Genomic DNA, 18,534 nt, shown 5'->3' with positions numbered 1-18,534 from the left:
ACTCTCAGTCTCAGGCAGGTGGAATGACTAATTTCCCAGAATTGTCTGGAGAAACAAATTACTTTTTTTTCAAAACACTAATTGTTTCTTTTTATTTCAAAACGGCACTATTTGTATTTTCCCACCTCTGTGTACATTTGGTAGCCCATTTTTTTTTTTTTAAATAAGCAGTTTTTTCGTCATTGTATAACTGAAAACTAATGAATGCGCTTCGACTTTTATCTTGAAAAAAAAAACAACCCATGGCGGCCATATTGATTTTTTTTTGTTATTGTCGCTGGGTACACGCTGCTGTCAAGAGTTATTCACAAGCAAAGTGTAGTAGTATGAATTCCTAACAGGTACTGCTTGTTTTGTTTAATTCGTGCCATGACGCGCGTGTTTGTAACAGTCGGAACAACAAAATTTGATGAACTGATCGAGAATGTGATTTCCGAGGAAAACGTTAAGGTAAAGAACCTGTGCATCTATCGTAGGCTACTCTGCAATATAGTTCAATATATGTTGGCCTATTTGTCACTGTCATTGCTAGACAGTGAAGAAGTTAAAATAGATACGTCCTTCTGAAATTAAACATTTCCTTTTGTTTTCTTTAAGGTTTTAATCGATCGTGGTTACACAGAATTAACCCTTCAAGTTGGTCATGGTTCGCACCTCCCTAGTCCTGGAAGTTGTTCAGGACTGAAGATGGATGCTTTCCGTTTTAAAGATTCTATATCGGACGACATGAAACAAGCTGATCTAGTTATCAGTCACGCAGGTAATTCGTGAGCAGAACTGGTAGGGCCGTACCTTAGCCAACGTTTTACTGAATGGAATTCCGTACACAAGTGTTTCCCATGAATGTTTTCTGTTTTCAAGGGGCTGGAAGTTGTCTGGAAGCTCTCGGGGCTCAAAAGGCGCTCCTTGTCGTGGTTAACGACAAGCTGATGGACAATCACCAACTCGAGCTTGCCAGGCAGTTGCATTCCAATTCGCACCTTCTTTACTGCACCTGCAGGTCAGTGATGGCGAAAATAGCAGTAGTTCATAGTCAGTCGGGAAAGTTTCTCAGGGCACTTGATTCGTACTTACTGACACTTACATTTTACACATAAGCAGTAGGCTACTTTAAGCGTCTAGTTGTATAGATGCACATTATTGGTCTGAGGCCCAACCGGAAAATATGACATATTTGAGTCAGAATTATAGGCCTTACCCGACATTGTACATTACTTATATATTTGCAGTACATGCAAACCATACGTGCTATGTCCTACTATAATTTGAAGACATATGTTTTGTTATCTCTCAACTGTGTGTTTGATTAGTCCTTTGTTTGTTCCCTTAGCACTCTGACTGAAACATTGAAGACCATGGATTTCTCCACACTCATGCCTTTTTTACCTGGTCAGCCACAAAACTTCGCCAAATTCCTGGACAAGGCACTTGGAATTGCGTGATCGAGGTGCAGACCTTAATCAGCAAACTGAATCATTTTCATTCCTGTGGGATGGGATGACTTGGCTTGAGACAGCTGAGTTACAGCCAACTAGTGACAATATGACATGGACTGCTATGGAATGTCTATGGTTATAACTGGTTGGGAAAAACATTGGTGGCCATATTTTGCTAAGAATTACGGCAGTGAGGCTCTCTGTAACTCATGCCAGGTTCAACTTTCTGCCACTGTCACAGAATGAGCTGCAGCAAAAAAACGTGGTTAAAGATTCACTTTTGGACTTGGGTGTTTAACTGATTGTTCATTTGTTCATCCATATAAAGTTTGTCAATCTTCGATTCTATCCTTGTTTCCGTTCCTGAGAAAGCCATGAAGGGATGCAAGGAGGATGAGGGAATCATGGATAAAAGTACATGAGAAAGGAGACATGCTTGCTCATACGTATATAGCTTTTAGACAATTACGGACTTAAAAAATGGCATATTTAAAAGAGAGCCGTTCCAATAATTTTAAACAAACACAGGTAATAAATTAAATTGGGTCCTTTACGTTTGTTGTTGAAATGGTAGATGTTATTGGACTAGCATACCCATAAAAGCTGTTAGAATTCACCAAGTGATGGATAATTCCCCTTTAACCAACCCTAGTCACTTAACATACTGTGATATTTTGCAGTTCACATTACAATGAAGAGGTCATTATTTCACTGTGCAATGTTGCTTGAAAATTAAATTTGTATTGATTTGAATTATCATTTATTTTCATCCATTAAGTATACATTTTCACACCACAACTTATTTTAAACTGTAGCTTAGTAAATGTGAGGGAAGAGGAGGGCAATATATATATATATATATATATATAGCAAGGCATACATCAGACAGTCTAATTAAAAATACTTCCATGTAGGATTCTTCCATGTAAGCTGCTCTGTTTCCTTGCTCATAGGTCTTATGTCCTCACTACCGTCTCCTCGAGTGCCTTTGAAGAATTGAGACATCCTTAAAGATGTCTGACTTTGAGCGATTTCCCCCGCATGGAGCTGGAGGAATGAGGCATGAAGACGATGAAGGCATGAAAAGATTAACGAGAAAACCATCACTAAATCTTAGAACCACAGGAGTGCATCAAACTAGCATACACACCAATGACCTTGACATGGCAGACAAATCTCTCTTGAGTACAGGACTATTTAAGGTCTATTTATAAAGTTTTTTTGGCTATACATACTTTATGGCTCATGCCCACACTCACAAACATTTTGTATTTGTATCAGGCGTCAAGCTTTCCATTTGCAGGGTAGCAACCTAGAGCTGTCCAGCTCCTTCCTGTGCGCTTCTTCGTTAGAAGGGGTTATTATAGTTAGGGAAGACTAAGACTGCTTGATGTTTGCGTACACCATTAAGTGTTTGGCAGAACATCGCCTCCAACTATCAGAGACCCCATTGGTGTGGCTCGAGAAGCCCCCTATAGCCTCAACTTAACTCTGTCAGGTTTCGAGTGAGTGCAACACTTTGGTTTGGGTTAAAATCATGTCTTTGGAATAGGATGGAGGAGAAATGGGAGGCAAACGTTAACTAACTTTGGAAACTTTTCATGATAAATGGTATATATCTTGACATGTGTCCGGACAGACATCCCTTGTTGCAATGTTAAAAGGCATGGAAGAGAAAATATAGTGTCCTGTCATTTCCTTGGGCTAGACTGCGTGTCACTTTTCATCTTCCATCTACCTCCAAAATGAAATGACAAATGTGTCCTATCCTCTCTGTGTATCGGTTTGACGTCATGGCAAGTGAATTCCGCACTCTGCAAGTGATACATAATGCTACAGGAAGTTGAGTTAAGAGGAAGCTGTCGAGAGTTTCAAGAAGTCAGAGAGACAGAGAGATACATTCGTTCAACACGCTATGGATGTTTATAGTAGAATAAAAAAAAAATGATTCCCAGCAAATCATTCTCAGTGCTGTGCCTTGTATTATTTTGTGTGATGGGATGTTCCACCTCCATACCAAGTAAGTACTTATTATAAGGTCATAATATAGGACTGTTAATAGAGACAGTCACTTTGTGTAATGTTTCCACAGTCTACAAATAAAATTAGATTTCAACTGTAAAAGCTTTATTTTTCATTTCCCCAGTTTTTGTTTAGTTTATTTGACAGTATTTTAATCTTTCTGGCCTTAAGTTCAAGTGACATTTGAATGTGTGCTCAGAGAGGTCACAGTGTTGAGAGGGGATTTCCTGCCCTCCGTGGTTGAATGTGGGCTTGTTTTCAGCTAAAATTCCGTTTAATTTTAAGTTAAGGCTAGTGCCACTTCAGAGTCATTGGACACCTTTATTTGAATCTGATTCATCATTGTTCTCTTCTTTTATAGAAATGCTACAAGCTCTGTTTTGGTAGAAAGAGTATAGTCACACGGTGGTTGTTTTGCAGGTATATATTGTTACAGTGTTAATTTGGAAAATGTGAACTGCACCTGGAATTGCATTCACAGTGGTGGAAACTTCACTTTCAGGAGCAAGTGAGTATCTAGAAGGTTTATCGGTGACTGATGCTAGATCCACTCCATGTCCTTAAATAATATTAAATTAAGTGACTGATGCTAGATCCACTCCATGTCCTACTGCAATTACACACAGACATTATCCACTCCATGTCCTACTGCAATTACACACAGATATTGGTAACATGCAGAAAGTGTCACTTGTCACCTTTGTCACTTGTCACCTGTCTGTGACTTTTGTCACCAGGTTTGAAGGCGAAACACACAGCGGGTGCCCGGCCTATCAGTACAAGGATGGGTGTAGTGTTGGCTGCATCTTTCCTTCTATTCAGAACAGATTCACGAGCCTGTACACCACACTGTCTAATGGGACCGCACTGAGAAATCAGACACATGACATTAGAAATGATGGTAAGACAGCCAAAATATTATTTAATCCTCTTTTTTAGAATGCTTGAACGATTTCATATGTTTCATGCTGACGAAAGTAAGAGAGTTCAGCTGTGTAAATTCCTTTTCTAGAATTTTCTGTGTTGGTGTCAGTGCAAGTTCAGTGGTTAATTTTTGTTCTCTGTTCTCTTTAAGTGAAACTTCACCCACCCCAGAATCTAACAGCGTTGGGCAACAGTTCTGTTGGGGATATATCCCTACAGTGGAACTTTAGTAAACCTGCTCTAGAGAAATGTGTCGAGAGTAATGTTGCTTACCGGAAGGACTCAGGGGAATGGCAGGTTAGAATGTTGTTGTGAAAAAGATGTTTAAAAATACAGTTGGAAATGGAAAGTTAGAATGTGGTTGTGAAAAAGATGTTTAAAAATACGGTTGGGGCCCAGAGGCCAGACAAGACTTCTAGCAGGTTTGTTTGTCAGCTACGTCAGTAACCTCTCTTTGTAACTCACAGAGCTCAAGTGTGCTTTTACCTGGGAGCACTTCCTACACTTTGGCCAAAGTCTCTCAGACACAAACATACATATTTCGAGTCCGCTGCCGGATCGCTAGTCAATGTGCAGAGTCCAAACTATGGAGTGACTGGAGTACAGCTGTGTCATGGGGGCCCTTGAAACCCAGCGCTTCAGCAGGTGGAACAGCACACCCTCAGACATACACATGGCTGCATAAGACCTCTGACTTGGACTTTCCTTGCTCAGTTACTTAGAGGTGTCTCTTTTTTTATTTTGTCATTTTCCTTTCCTCTCAGAAACCCCGGTGCGAAACGTCCTACTTATGGTGTTTGGGGTTGTGACACTTGCCATCATCCTGGTCATCATGGTTCGTGTTCTATTAGAATGCGAGAGGTGAGCAGGACATTACATTACATTACATTACATTTAGCAGACGCTTTTATCCAAAGCGACTTACATATGTGCGACTTACAATGTATACACATTTTACATTTACACTGATGGCACACTGCACATCAGGAGCAATTAGGGGTTCAGTGCCTTGCTCAAAGACACTTCGACAGGGAATCGAACTAGCAACCTTCTGATTACTAAACGACTTCTTTACCTCCTGTACCACTGCCGCCCCAGGACAGAGTCCTTGTCATCCTTGATTTCCTTGCTGCCCTGCCAGTATGGACACCATTTAATTCCTCTCTGGCACGTAGTTATTTATGTGTGTTTGAATTCAAGCCCTCAAGCAGAAACTGATCACATCTCTTGGACCCAACATGTCCTTGGCTTTTTTAAATGTAACAACTAATGTGTTCAACAGGATTAAGGTGATCTTTGGACCCAACATGTTTCATTTAACAACTAATGTGTTTAACAGGATTAAGGTGATCTTTGTGCCGGTTGTTCCTGACCCAACCCGAAAGCTCAATGACCTCTTCTATGAATTTGGTGGGAATGTTGAGGTATGGTTTTCCTTAATCATCCCTGAATGGGTGTACAATAGATCTGTATGAATAGATACTGTGTGGTGTAGTACTGAATTGTGGATTAAGAAATAGGCCCTTAAACGGTTAGAAACTAGACTGAATCAGGATGTGGTTCTTGTTCTCTGCCCTCACAGGGATGGGTACGCATCTCTCCAGAACTGAGGGAGGCCTTTGAACCGGACTTCACTGAGGCTACTTGTGCTGTGAGGGAGTCCAAACCAACCGTGTAGACCAGAACTGCAGAACCTCACCAAACCAACCGTGTAGACCAGAACTGCAGAACCTCACCAAACCAACCGTGTAGACCAGAACTGCAGAACCTCACCAAACCAACCGTGTAGACCAGAACTGCAGAACCTCACCAAACCAACCGTGTAGACCAGAACTGCAGAACCTCACCAAACCAACCGTGTAGAGCAGAACTGCAGAACCTCAGCCTGTGTTAACTCAGTGGCAACTAGTTCAAAAACCTGCCAGTATCATGTCTGTCATGGTCCTCACTCTCTGCGGTTCTTTAAATCTTCACTGTATGTGTGCATTGGCTACATCAAGTAAAGTTTACCCAGAGCTGAAAACATAGTATCTATATAGTATTCATTGCAAAAGCTTGGAACCAGAGAGAGTTGAAGTTACCTTTTAAGAAATCAATTATCCAATGCTTTGGCCTTACTTGTGTATATTACTGTTCATTCTCAGTATTAAAATCCCATCAATTTACATACATGTAAAGGTTTCCAAGATAACGTCAAGACCTTTAAGCTGGAATAGAAGACTATATTAGCTGAATTGTCAATTTGGGTCTCTCTGGTTTTAAGCATTTGATAGGAATCGTCAAAATGATATCTATTTTGGTAAAACTGACACATTTGAATAAAGCTTACTTTTTAAAATTGTCGATTGCTTGATTCATTCTACTGATTTTATGAGATTGTACTCTTTTAGAGTTGTCAACATGTGCTCGGTCCATAGAATTAAGCACATGTCCTCTCCTTTTTTGAAAACATTTTCTCTCTGGGTGTAAAACTAGCCTGACCCAGGGTCGCTACACATAGAGACATAAGGAGTTTTAAAATCATTTGTGTTTGTTTGAGAATAAATTGAGGTTGAGGTTAACTCTTTGCTGGTTAATGACAGGGACAGTTTAATTTATTTTGTGAGAGAGGGGCAGGTGTGTGGAAACCAGGCACGTACAAACAGTACTAGTCATTGGAGCAAAGTGCGGGATTGGAGATTGCTGGCTGATGTCGGAAGTTTTACAGTGTGTAGCTGTGACTTCTATGAGACCAGACATAGTGTTGTATATTGATATATTGTCAATGTTATGTTTGATATATACGGTAATGTCTTTTTTTTATAGGTTGTAGAGCCTTTTTTCACTCTGGCAGGGGGACTGCCAATGGAAACTAGCCTTTTGGCTATAATTGGCTATAATTCAAATAAATAAATTGGTTGATTGAAACACAAGACCAGTGGAGTTAGGTGTTAGATGCTTTGTAGCTAGGATGGTCACTCAAAAACGTTGTCTGAAGCTGCTGAAAAAGCAAGCCAAGCAGGACTACTTGGGGTCATGAATTAACCTGAGACGTGAAATCTTATTGAGGTGTATCTTGAGGTGTATCTGTCTCTGGTAGTGGCATGTGTCCTAACCCATCATGAGTATGGAGGGGGGTGGCTCTGGGATGCCAGACACACACCATTGTTGAGCCTTCTGGAGGTGTCATGGGCCTAATTCAACACTAACGAAGGAAGGTGCTTGCTTGAAATCCCCAACGGAATGCTCACGAAGGAGGCTGTCCTATGCCTCTGTGGTTCTATGGTTGGGCAGTCGTGTGAAGGTGGGCCTTTACAGATCCTGGGTACAACATGCAGCATGTGTTGCGGCTATCGCCAGCCAGTTGTACATTGTTGTTGTCTCTTGGTGCTCAGGATCTATGGTTGGGCAGTTGTTATAATGGTTAGGTTGTTGGGTATGAGTACTTGCATGTGACGGTGAGAGGATTGGGAAGATGTGGGAAGTCACCAACCAATTGCACAAGGAATTCAACCTCTTTTTCCTGTGTATAACTCAAATAAAATATAAAATCATTAATAATAATAATAGGTTGTTTTGAATTTAAATTGATTTATAATGTTTATATTTACATTGTTTTTTCATTCCCTTACTATAAAATTACTTATGCTTATGTCTATGTTCTTTTTCTAATGTACTTATGTTTTTTGGATGTTTTGAATGTCGCTTTGGACAAAAGTGTTTGCTAAATACTATAACTAATTAACTATAAAAGCTTGCACTCTTTGATGGTGTAAAGGAATTATGTTGACAGTGTTGTTACATCACAGTCCCAATGTTGTCACTCAGTCCTATCATGATCTTACATGACATTCCAGGCTCTTTGTTTACATCTCCTAACATTATGACATCATACCATTCCTGACAACCTAGCGTTCTCTAGTCAAGAGTTCATCCAAACTGATCTTCTTTCACTAAGGACTCGAGTTCCCCCGGCTCTGCTTGACTTGATGTTCGTCTACATAAAACATGGAGGTGAGAATATTGTGTGTATTGTAGCCTTTTTAACGCCATATAGTCTACAGACTACAGCTGGATAATTTGTGTAATAACTTTTGTGTTGCTTATTATTCCATGGCTTTGGGGAATAGGCTAGTAGATAGCCTAAAGTAGAGGACACACAATGTACAATTGCAAAGAAAGCAAAAATATTTTGGGTTTCCAGTTGGGGTTCCAGTTTTTCCTTATGCATGTATTCATGCCTTCACTTTTTCTGATGCAGTTATGCTGTTTATCTGCTGTTCTGTATCTACTCCTTTCATCTTTCCCCTGGCTGTGCTCCTGTGATCACAGATAGTGAGCAGTTCCTCACCAATACCAACTGCCCTATCATGCTGCTGCTGCACTACATAAGAGCCAAGCTTGGGCTGCCAGAATCAGGTAAAGATGAGGAATGAACTCAATGCCATACTTTGTTCAGGGGAGAAATGGAGCATTTCATTCGTTTATAATATATGGTCATAATATCATGATCGTAAAACTGATTTGAAGGATTTGGGAATTGGGTGGGGGGGGGGGGGGGTAACCACAGAGGCTTTAGTGCTAAATATTTCACCTGCTCTGGGCTCCATGGCTGGTGTCTGCTTACGGCACTGGCATCCAGCCTCACAGCCACTGGTACACTTCCACCACTAATGACTCCTCCATTACCAGAGTCATTTAACTGGGTCTGATTAATGCCCCGCCTAATGGCAGTGTGTGGGTTTGCGTAAGGATGGGATATCTCATTGGTGTCAACTTGGCTATGCAGAAGAACTCAACCCACTGATTGGTTTGATATGGTTTTGTTGTGTGTGTGCGTGTGTGCGTGTGTGTGTGCGTGTGCGTGTGCGTGTGCGTGTGCGTGTGCGTGCGCGTGCGCGTGCGCGTGCGTGTGTGTGTGTGTGTGTGTGTGTTTCAGACTTGGTGGATCTCTGTGACGAGCGAGGTGTCCTGAAGTTCCTCTTCATGTCACAGCAGCTCCAGGAGAGTGCCAGTCGCCTGCTACCGTCCCGCAGCACCTTCATCGTCTGTTCCATTAACCGTATGTCTGAGCCAACCTCTATTAATCTCCTCTCCCTATGCTCTTGTGGTGTTGTCACCTTATAGATGTACAAGTATATACCTATATACCTTTTAGATCTATAGAAGTGTGTGCATGTCTTTTCACAGGGCAGTCTGACGGGGCTTATGTCTCAATCACACCTCATGTGGTCAACCCTGACCCTGCTCTACTAGGTAACTGTGTGTTTTACTAGTTGACCTACATGTCCAATCAGACTAATTGTTCAGCTGAATGCTTTTTGAAAAACCGCTGCAGAAACTATCACACAATGCATCCTCTAACAAACAGTGACGTATGCCATGATCAGTGGAAGAAGCACAAATCATTTCCATGTTAAGATTGAGTGTGTGTTTATGTGTGTGTATGGCAGAGGCCTTGCAAACACAGACTGAGAGTTTGGAGAAGTCCCGTCTCAAGCAGCTTCGAATCTTAGAGGACAGGCGGTCTACAGGGGAGACTCCCTCTCAAGCCCAGTCTACTCAACAGGTGAGCCTACTCTCTGTATCGCTGCACATAGAATATGCCATAGAACATTTCCTCTGTACAAATACAACCAAAACATACAATTATTGGCAGACAGGGATCCTGGTGTCTTCATGTTTTCTGACTTGTTAGTTGGACTGTTGACATGTCAGCTAGCATATGATTACTTGAGTCAAATGTTCAGTTTGCACAATTCAGTGAAAGTTAAATGCAGTTTATAGATGGATATCAACAAATGTGGTGGGATGCTAGAGCAGTTGAGAGCAGTGCACTGAGGAGGATAGGGGAACTGAGTTGACAGGGTTCACATAGCTAGATGTCAATTTCAGTGTTGTATAGTAACGAAGTAGAAAAAGTAGAAATACCTCGTTACTGTACTTAAGTTGTTTTTTGGGATATCTGTAGGCCTACTTTACTTTACTACTTATATTTCTGTTTACTTTTACTTTTACTTCGCTACATTTTGCAAAGAAAACTGATACTTTTACTCCAAAACATTTCCCCTGAAACCTTCGTTACTCGTTACAAATTCAAATCATCTTTAGAAAAATTGTCATGAGAGTGATGAGACCAACGACGGGGACTGTGGTAGAACCAGTGCCGCCGCTCCCATAACGCGCACTACGCGCTGTGCGTAGGGCACCAACTCCTGTGGGGGCACCAAAAAATAGGCAACTGAAAAATCATCATAGTTATAATAATTATAATGCCGATATTATTTCAGTATAGAAATGTTAGGGACCTTTTAGGCATGTATATCACAAAACAGGCAGAACAAGAGATATATTTAATTGCTTAAAAAAAGTTACGCTGGTGCCCCCCCCCCCAAAAAAATACACACTCAACTTCCTCGCCTAAACAGCTCGCCGTGGGTGCCCTTTCCTATCTCAGTGGCCTGACGAACTTTGACAGTAGGCTAGGTCAACTTTTCGAAAATGACAACAGGAGTCAGGGGCAGACAAAGGAAAGAGAAAGAAACTGCGACATGATGCCCGTGCATCACTTTCAGGTAAGTCCATGTGTAATCATTGTTAAATACGGGAAATGTGCTGCTAATTTAATAGTTAGCCTATGCATGCATACACCTCGAACTAGCTGACGTTATTGCTAATGTTAGCACACTCAAATATGTTATAACTTAGGTTCAAGTAGGGTTGCCAAGCGTCCCGAATTGTCCGGGACATCCCGAAATATTATGGGTGATTTTTATTTGTCCCGTCAGGGACAGCTCCAGTCCAATCACAGCCTTTTTTATTTGTATCCATGAAAAGAGAAAAATATAACAGGTAAGTGTAATCTGTGCCCTGGAGACAAGTGCCTCTCAACTGCACTTGACTCCACAAGAATTAATTACGCCAACACGAACAGGTGAAACTTGTAGCGAGAGATCGTCATGCCTCGACTGAAGGACAGACTGCCCCAACTCAAATAGAGTAATAGAGTATTGGGGTTAAATCACGATTAAATTGGAAGCTTGCACATTGACTACTGGTTGTTTTCATATTTCATATCAGCATCTTTACACATAATGAACTGGTGTTAATATGTGTGAATATGAACTCATGAATATTAATTCGTTCATACGAAGTGTCACAGGCACCCATTATAATTGTAGAAGTTAAATCGAGGAGACTATAACATTAGCTAGATAACTAGCTATCATTTCATGCAAACGGAAATCTTCCATTTAAATTGTTTGTTATTAAAAGTTTCATTAGCTAGCTAACCATAGCCTTAGCTAGATAACCATAGCAACCAGGAATCACAACTTTAGCTGCAAAGTTATGGATCTGACAAGAGGTAAATAGCGCCCCCCCTGAGTTACATAGGACGTTGAGACAGAGGCCCTGTTCGAAATGGGTTAAAATGCTGTTTAACGAATGACGTTCTGACTCTGATTCTGATCGGAGTGCGGGCCAAAAAAAATCGAGCGCGGCAGCCCTGGTCAGTTGCTAAAATTGGGCAGCCTTGGTCTAATGCTATTTCAAGAAAACAACATGAAATTTGAGAGAAACTTGTAATAATTGTCATGACTATTATTACTATGAACAATACATCCAAGCAAGTACAGTAGTGGTTTGCCAAAATTACACTGAAATTAATAGGTTTATGGTATGGCTAATGAAACCTTGCGATTTCCATTATTGTTGGTCAGCTGTTGGCGCGCGCGCACACCTGGAAGAAAGTGTCCCTCATTTGGGGTTAAGGAAGTTGTTCTTTTTCGTTTTAATAAAATGTGAAACTGGCAGAAACAAACGTTGTTTCTCGGGGGGGGGGGGGGGGGGGGGGGGCATCATAAAGGAGTTATGCTTAGGGCACCAAAATGGCTAGCAGCGGCACTGGGTAGAACACAGACTGCAAGCAGGTTTGGCGAATCAGTGGTCCTAGCGCACGTTAATGCGGTATTGACCGTTCGCAAAAGCCCGCCCTCTTAGATACTGTTGCTACGTCTTTTGAACTCGTTCATGCACAACACCTGTCTGTCAGTGTCAGTGATTCTTTTTGGAGTAATATCTCCGCGATATCCTCCAGAACAAGGCAAAATGGACTGCAATATGCAGTGGAAGGATATATCCAAAACATTAAGATCAACAACGAAGGGGACACAACAATAATCGAAGCAAAAGGATACAGGTCTCAATCAAAAAATGAGAAACCCCGCGACCTTGTAGACTAGTCATGTTCTTTCACCGCTGGGTAAGATCTGTATATAATATTTCAAGCTAGCTACCTACAAAGATTATTATTATTCTTTATTCCATCTCTGGCGAGGTATCTAGCTAGCTAGCTAGGGTGGTGACAATCTAAAGTACAGTACAGTAACGTAGCAGTGTGGAGCAAGATAGCTGCTAGTAACGTTATTGTTCAAGGGATGTGTGTGCATGTTGCTGAAAGTATTTCACAGTCACTGTATTGATAACTTGCTTGTAAAACTGATGATCCTGATTTAATTCTATGGCTTTGTATCAGATCGCCAGGTTATAATTGCTCTCAGGTTGTGCCTTATGCATACCTTGGGATACTCAAGAGTAGGTTGCCCATTCACAAAATGTTACAATGTGCTGCATTAGTATTGCCTATTGTGTTAAAATTGTGTTCAAATAAGGCCCAGTTTATAAGTATGCTCATTCTAGTCGATATAAACTTCATAATTTTCAAAATTCTGACCCTTTGCTTTTTTTATTAACGGCATATACTTTTACTTTCAATACTTAAGTACATTTAATTTCAGAAAATTACTTTTGATACTTAAGTACAGTAAAGATCAGATACTTTAAGGCTTTTACTCAAGTAGTATTCTAAAAGGTTACTTTTACTTTTACTTGAGTCATTTTCCAGTTAGGTATCTTTACTTTTACTCAAGTATGGCTTTTGGGTACTTTATACACCACTGGTCAATTTAAATTCAGGGGAGATGAGCGAGGAAGAAGGAAGGAAGGAGAGAGAAAGAGTAGTTTTACATCCATTAAGAGCCCAATATTATCTTAAAAGGTCTAGCATTAGAGCTCACTATGCAAATCCAATTTGGCACGCAAGGCTTCCTATCGCATACACTTACTGTCAACAGCTCTTCTGAAATTGATCAGTATCAAGTCTTTTATCAAATGGAGAGCTTTGTCAAGTGTATTTTTAAACAGTAGTTTTGTTTCAGTTTCAAGCTTTGAATTGTTGTCTGTGTACATGTATTTAATGAATTATCACACAGGCCTTTTTTCAGATGTATGCCTTTAAACTCTAAAACAAATATTTCAAGCAATTTTCCAGTACTTTCTTAGTAGAAATAAGCTTTTGAAGAACTTTTTATAAGAAATGTTACGTTCTGGACCTGTGTCATATAAATAACAAGTACCTTGCCCATAGGTCAAAGGTCATATGTAAACATTTCCCAAATGTGAAAAAAATTACAACTGTTTTTGTGATATAGTTTAGCTATATCTTCACATACATATTTATAATATATATTATAAATATATATTTATTATTACATTTATTATAACATTTAAAAAAAAAAAAAATTTTTTAATTGTTTTTGTGTCTGAGAGCTGCTACCTTAATTCCGTTGTACTTGTGCAATGACAAATAAATATATTCTATTCTATTCTATTCTATTCTATTCTACATTGTTTGTTTGGTTTACTTGCTTCATCGAGCAGTCTATTGAGAGCCCACCTGTGCTCGACATGCAGTCACATTACCTACAGTAATCTAAAGGGGAACTAACCTGACTGAGCGTGCATGATTTGCTTTTTATTATACTTTTATTAAACTTTATTGCTGTTAATTTACTGTTACATTCATACAACAACATTATGCTTCCACCTCCAACACAACTAATGATATGTCTCAGTAACAAGAATACAGTGAATATGAATATGGTGTTTGTGTTTGTGTGTGTGGAGGGGTCCTGATTGTGCTCTTGTGTCCAGGCTAAAGGGAAAGGCAAAAACGTTCACATGGACACACCTGATGAGGAACCACAGCGTCGCACTGGGGGCCGAAGGACCAGGAACTGAAGATATACACTTATTTACATGAAGACAAACATATACACAAATGTACAGTATTAAAAAGATTATAGGATTAACTGATGCATTATTATGGACAAATATGAATGTAAAATGTGGTTTGGCTAGGCTGTAACACATCGTGTGGTATGAAGACCAAAACCAACCCGGTATACCTTTTTTTACCTCAAAAGGATGTATTTTTGGAGCACAATGGACTGTTGATACTTGTGTTGAGCTCAGCAGTGCAGTAAGAAAGACTCTTCTATTTGCAAGCCAGTAATCTCTGCAGAGCTAAATGGTTTACAATTGTGCCTTGTTTTATATCCAGTAGAGGTTTGGTACTGAGTGCACACAGTCTGCAATGGGGACGCCAAAAAGCTGCAGCAGTCGCAATAGACACAGACACAATGTAGGGGTACGGAAAACCTGCCTACAAAGTGCACAGCTTCACAGATCACTGGCCAGTGCTGGAAATGACTCCAAAACGCTGTCTTCATGTAAAAAAAAAAATAATAATAATAAAAACCTTGCAGTCCAGCCATGATATAAACATATACCGTCTGTATAAACACCCAACTTTCCAAGAGTGATTCTGGCTGGATATCTTATCACGGTGGATCACCAGGAGGCACATTATGGTGTTCCGTTCTGAAGGCAAGGAGAAGAAGGGATTGACACATTGTCCTACTTCAGCGTCAACAGCTGAGCAGGATGTCACCATCGTCCATCGCCTGCTGCTTTGCCATCAGTAACATGGAGCAGAGGACACATGAGACATGAGGACACATGAGGAGAGGAGACATGAGGAGAGGACACATGAGGACACATGAGCAGAGGAGACATGAGCAGAGGACACATGAGGAGAGGACACATGAGCAGAGGACACATGAGGACACATGAGCAGAGGACACATGAGGAGAGGACACATGAGGACAGATGAGGAGAGGAGACATGAGCAGAGGACACATGAGCAGAGGACACATGAGGAGAGGAGACATGAGGAGAGGAGACATGAGGAGAGGACACATGAGGAGAGGAGACATGAGGACACATGAGGAGAGGACACATGAGGACACATGAGGAGAGGACACATGAGGAGAGGACACATGAGGAGAGGACACATGAGCAGAGGACACATGAGGAGAGGACACATGAGGAGAGGACACATGAGGAGAGGAGACATGAGGAGAGGACACATGAGGAGAGGACACATGAGGAGAGGACACATGAGCAGAGGACACATGAGGAGAGGAGACATGAGCAGAGGACACATGAGGAGAGGACACATGAGGAGAGGACACATGAGCAGAGGACACATGAGCAGAGGACACATGAGGACACATGAGGAGAGGACACATGAGGACACATGAGGAGAGGACACATGAGCAGAGGACACATGAGGAGAGGACACATGAGGAGAGGACACATGAGGACACATGAGGAGAGGACACATGAGGAGAGGACACATGAGGAGAGGAGACATGAGCAGAGGACACATGAGGAGAGGACACATGAGCAGAGGACACATGAGGAGAGGAGACATGAGGAGAGGACACATGAGCAGAGGACACATGAGGATGTATGACCTGCGCTGTGAGGAGCACAGTTCTGCACTGGACTCAAATGCTCTTAGACACGAGAGACGGTTGTGTTAGCAAGCCCCTTACATCATCAGGGGATGCAGTTTACTTGCTGCACAGCTCTGTACCCCTTAGTGGCCCATGCAAGTCATTGAGTTAGGTCCAGAACACCACCAGAAGACCCATCAGTAGTGCCTCACATCACAGCCCCGCCCCCCTCCACACCCACGATAGGCCTTTTAACATTACAGCCCCGCCCCCTACACACCCACGATAGGCCCTTTCACATCACAGCCCCGCCCCCCTCCACACCCATGATAGGCCCTTTCCTGCAGCCTCTATGCATGCGGGCTCTGAGCATTATGCTATCACATCAAGGACGTTTCTTTAGCTATTATTTATGACACACTGACGATGGTTCTAAGTACTCCTATAATCTGTGTGTGTGTGTGTGTGTGTGTGTGTGTGTGTGTGTGTCTGTGTCTGTGTGTGTGTGTGTGTGTGTGTGTGTTTGTGTGTGTGTGTTTACCTGTCATCCACATCTGTCCCACAAGTCCTCTTTTGTGCTGTTGTGTGCGTATAGCTGTTGTTTTGGTAAAGCGTGATATAATGATGTATCACCACGGTAAAACTGAACGTTTATCAAAGAATGTTCACAGCAGGCAGCTGTAGCAGACAGCTTTATTTCCCCACAATTTTAACAGTTGCCATGTCGGCATTTTCTCTAGTCAATCTTCAGGTTACCAAGGGTGACCATATTATGATATGCTTTTTAAATAACCTGAAGGTTTAGGAGGACGTTTCAAAATGGAAATGCTCATGAAGTGGTCATAAGGATGTGGAGAAAATGCTTTCTGCAGAGTTCTTTTGACCATGGTGATAGATCATTATGTCAACTGGCATTATCAATGCAAAATGCCAGAAACTGATGCCGTGGATGTTATTGTTAGTGTTTGTATTTTCACATAATGTTATTGTTAGTGTTCATATTTTCTGATCATGGACCTAGTGTTCTGTCTCGGTCCTGAGCGGCTACACGTATTAACAAGTCGAGAAAATATTTTTTGAATCATTAATACTTAACCTACTACTCACTGAAGCGAGATCCTGTAGAAATGACTTTTCCTGTCCTTATTCAGCCCTTCATGAGGCAGCCACAGGGTGGCGCTACAAGCCCAATAACAATATGTGCTTCTTTCCTCCCCGTTTAGGTTATTACTGAAACACACATGAAAGCAGAACGGGTAGAAACAAAACCTGCAAATTCAGTGAATTGAAAGCATCATTAAGCATCATTAAGCATCATTGTCAGTTTAAAGAGAAGGTGATGTGAGGAAGGATCCATTTAAATTGCAACCTTAACTCTGTTTCTTTGCAATCTGGTTCTTCTTTCTTGAGCCACTACTCTCTCCAAATGGTTATTATCGTGTGTAGGCCTATCTGCGCCTGCAATGATACATTGTTCATAGTTTGTTGTGTCTAATTTGGCTCCTAATGTAAATGACATTTGACAAAATGCAAATAACAAAAACAGTTTGGACAGACTTGACTGTAATTGGGTATAAATGATCAGTCCTCAGACATTGTTTTTAATGATTCCAACAGACAACTTCTCCCTCTGTAGGGACTAAAGAAGTCTCTTTTGTGTATTGTTTGTGTTTGTGGTTGTGTACTGTTTGTGTATGACCCAGCTGTGTTTGAACAGTGATCATGTCTTGTAAGGTGTGTGTCTTTAAACACTGCACATGGCGTCTCTTTGCATTGCAAATATGTGTGATACTTTCCACCTTGGTATAGTTTATTATACCATGGCTTTGCTGAATTCAACAGTTAATATATATCAATATATAAATAAATATTTTGAGACAGGATTTCTCTTTCTTTTAAATTTTTTTATTTTCCTTTATCAGATGTATGTGTGTTTATCTGTTCTTTACCTCTTCCATCAAGTTTTCGCACAGCTATCTTGTGATCTGATGATGAGCAGTCCCTCACCAATACTACAGCCCTTTATGCTGCTGCTGTGGTCCATATACAGTAAGAGCCCAGCTCATTGTCATGTGTGCGCTGAGATCTGCGTTCCTCTTTTTTATGCATTGGAAATGAGGAGACCGTCCAGTCCAAAGTATGCATTGAGATAAAGTGACATGGTCAGACAGTGATGAAGCATAGGCAAATGGGCTTTGAATGATTTGGGAAAGAGGGTGGGGGTGTGTGTGTGTGTGTGTGTCTGTGTGTGTGTGTGTGTCTGTGTGTGCGTGTGTGTGTGTTTGTGTGAATGTGTGGAAGGATGACTTGGCCCCTTGGTTTCAACCGGCTATGAGGTACAACTCAACATAATCTCATCTCACAGGCCATCCCATCGCATTTCCTGTTTAAAACTCATTACCCATCCACCAGTGGCACCCACTCTAACCCATGTTTCAGTGTTAAAGATATGCAGTGTTCCTGCACGTTTGTGTGTGCGTGTGTGTGTGTGTGTGTGTGTGTCTGTGTCTGTGTGTGTGTGTGTGTGTGTG

At 41.2% G+C, this 18,534-nt stretch overlaps 3 protein-coding genes across 4 annotated transcripts; all 3 read left to right on the top strand.

The window, feature by feature from the left end:
- Positions 1-247: 247 nt before the first annotated feature.
- Positions 248-3,398, top strand: zgc:92907 (uncharacterized protein LOC436733 homolog). 2 transcript variants are annotated; one of them, XM_042702742.1, is made up of 5 exons: positions 248-450; positions 598-760; positions 862-1,000; positions 1,331-1,482; positions 1,660-3,398. In XM_042702742.1, exons 1-4 carry the CDS (start codon positions 370-372, stop codon positions 1,440-1,442), a joined length of 495 nt encoding a protein of 164 aa, XP_042558676.1. In that variant the 5' UTR covers positions 248-369; the 3' UTR covers positions 1,443-1,482; positions 1,660-3,398. The 2 variants fall into 2 exon arrangements, with proteins under 2 accessions (XP_042558676.1, XP_012696159.1); XM_012840705.3 differs by having other exon boundaries at positions 249-450; positions 1,331-3,398.
- On the top strand, positions 3,323-6,725 carry il2rgb (interleukin 2 receptor, gamma b). The gene is made up of 8 exons (XM_031558028.2): positions 3,323-3,456; positions 3,879-3,966; positions 4,196-4,359; positions 4,534-4,679; positions 4,850-5,027; positions 5,147-5,243; positions 5,722-5,806; positions 5,965-6,725. The coding sequence occupies exons 1-8, from the start codon at positions 3,381-3,383 to the stop codon at positions 6,058-6,060; spliced, it is 930 nt and encodes a 309-aa protein (XP_031413888.2). The 5' UTR covers positions 3,323-3,380; the 3' UTR covers positions 6,061-6,725.
- Positions 6,726-8,350: 1,625 nt separating this feature from the next.
- c20hxorf65 (chromosome 20 CXorf65 homolog) lies at positions 8,351-14,441 on the top strand. The gene is made up of 5 exons (XM_042702792.1): positions 8,351-8,375; positions 8,694-8,780; positions 9,552-9,617; positions 9,815-9,930; positions 14,355-14,441. Exons 1-5 carry the CDS (start codon positions 8,351-8,353, stop codon positions 14,439-14,441), a joined length of 381 nt encoding a protein of 126 aa, XP_042558726.1.
- The last annotated feature ends 4,093 nt before the right edge of the window (positions 14,442-18,534 follow it).

This window comes from Clupea harengus, chromosome 20 (assembly GCF_900700415.2).
Source record: "Clupea harengus chromosome 20, Ch_v2.0.2, whole genome shotgun sequence".
Classification (NCBI taxonomy): domain Eukaryota; kingdom Metazoa; phylum Chordata; class Actinopteri; order Clupeiformes; family Clupeidae; genus Clupea; species Clupea harengus.
This window is presented reverse-complemented; position numbering and strand designations above follow the sequence as displayed.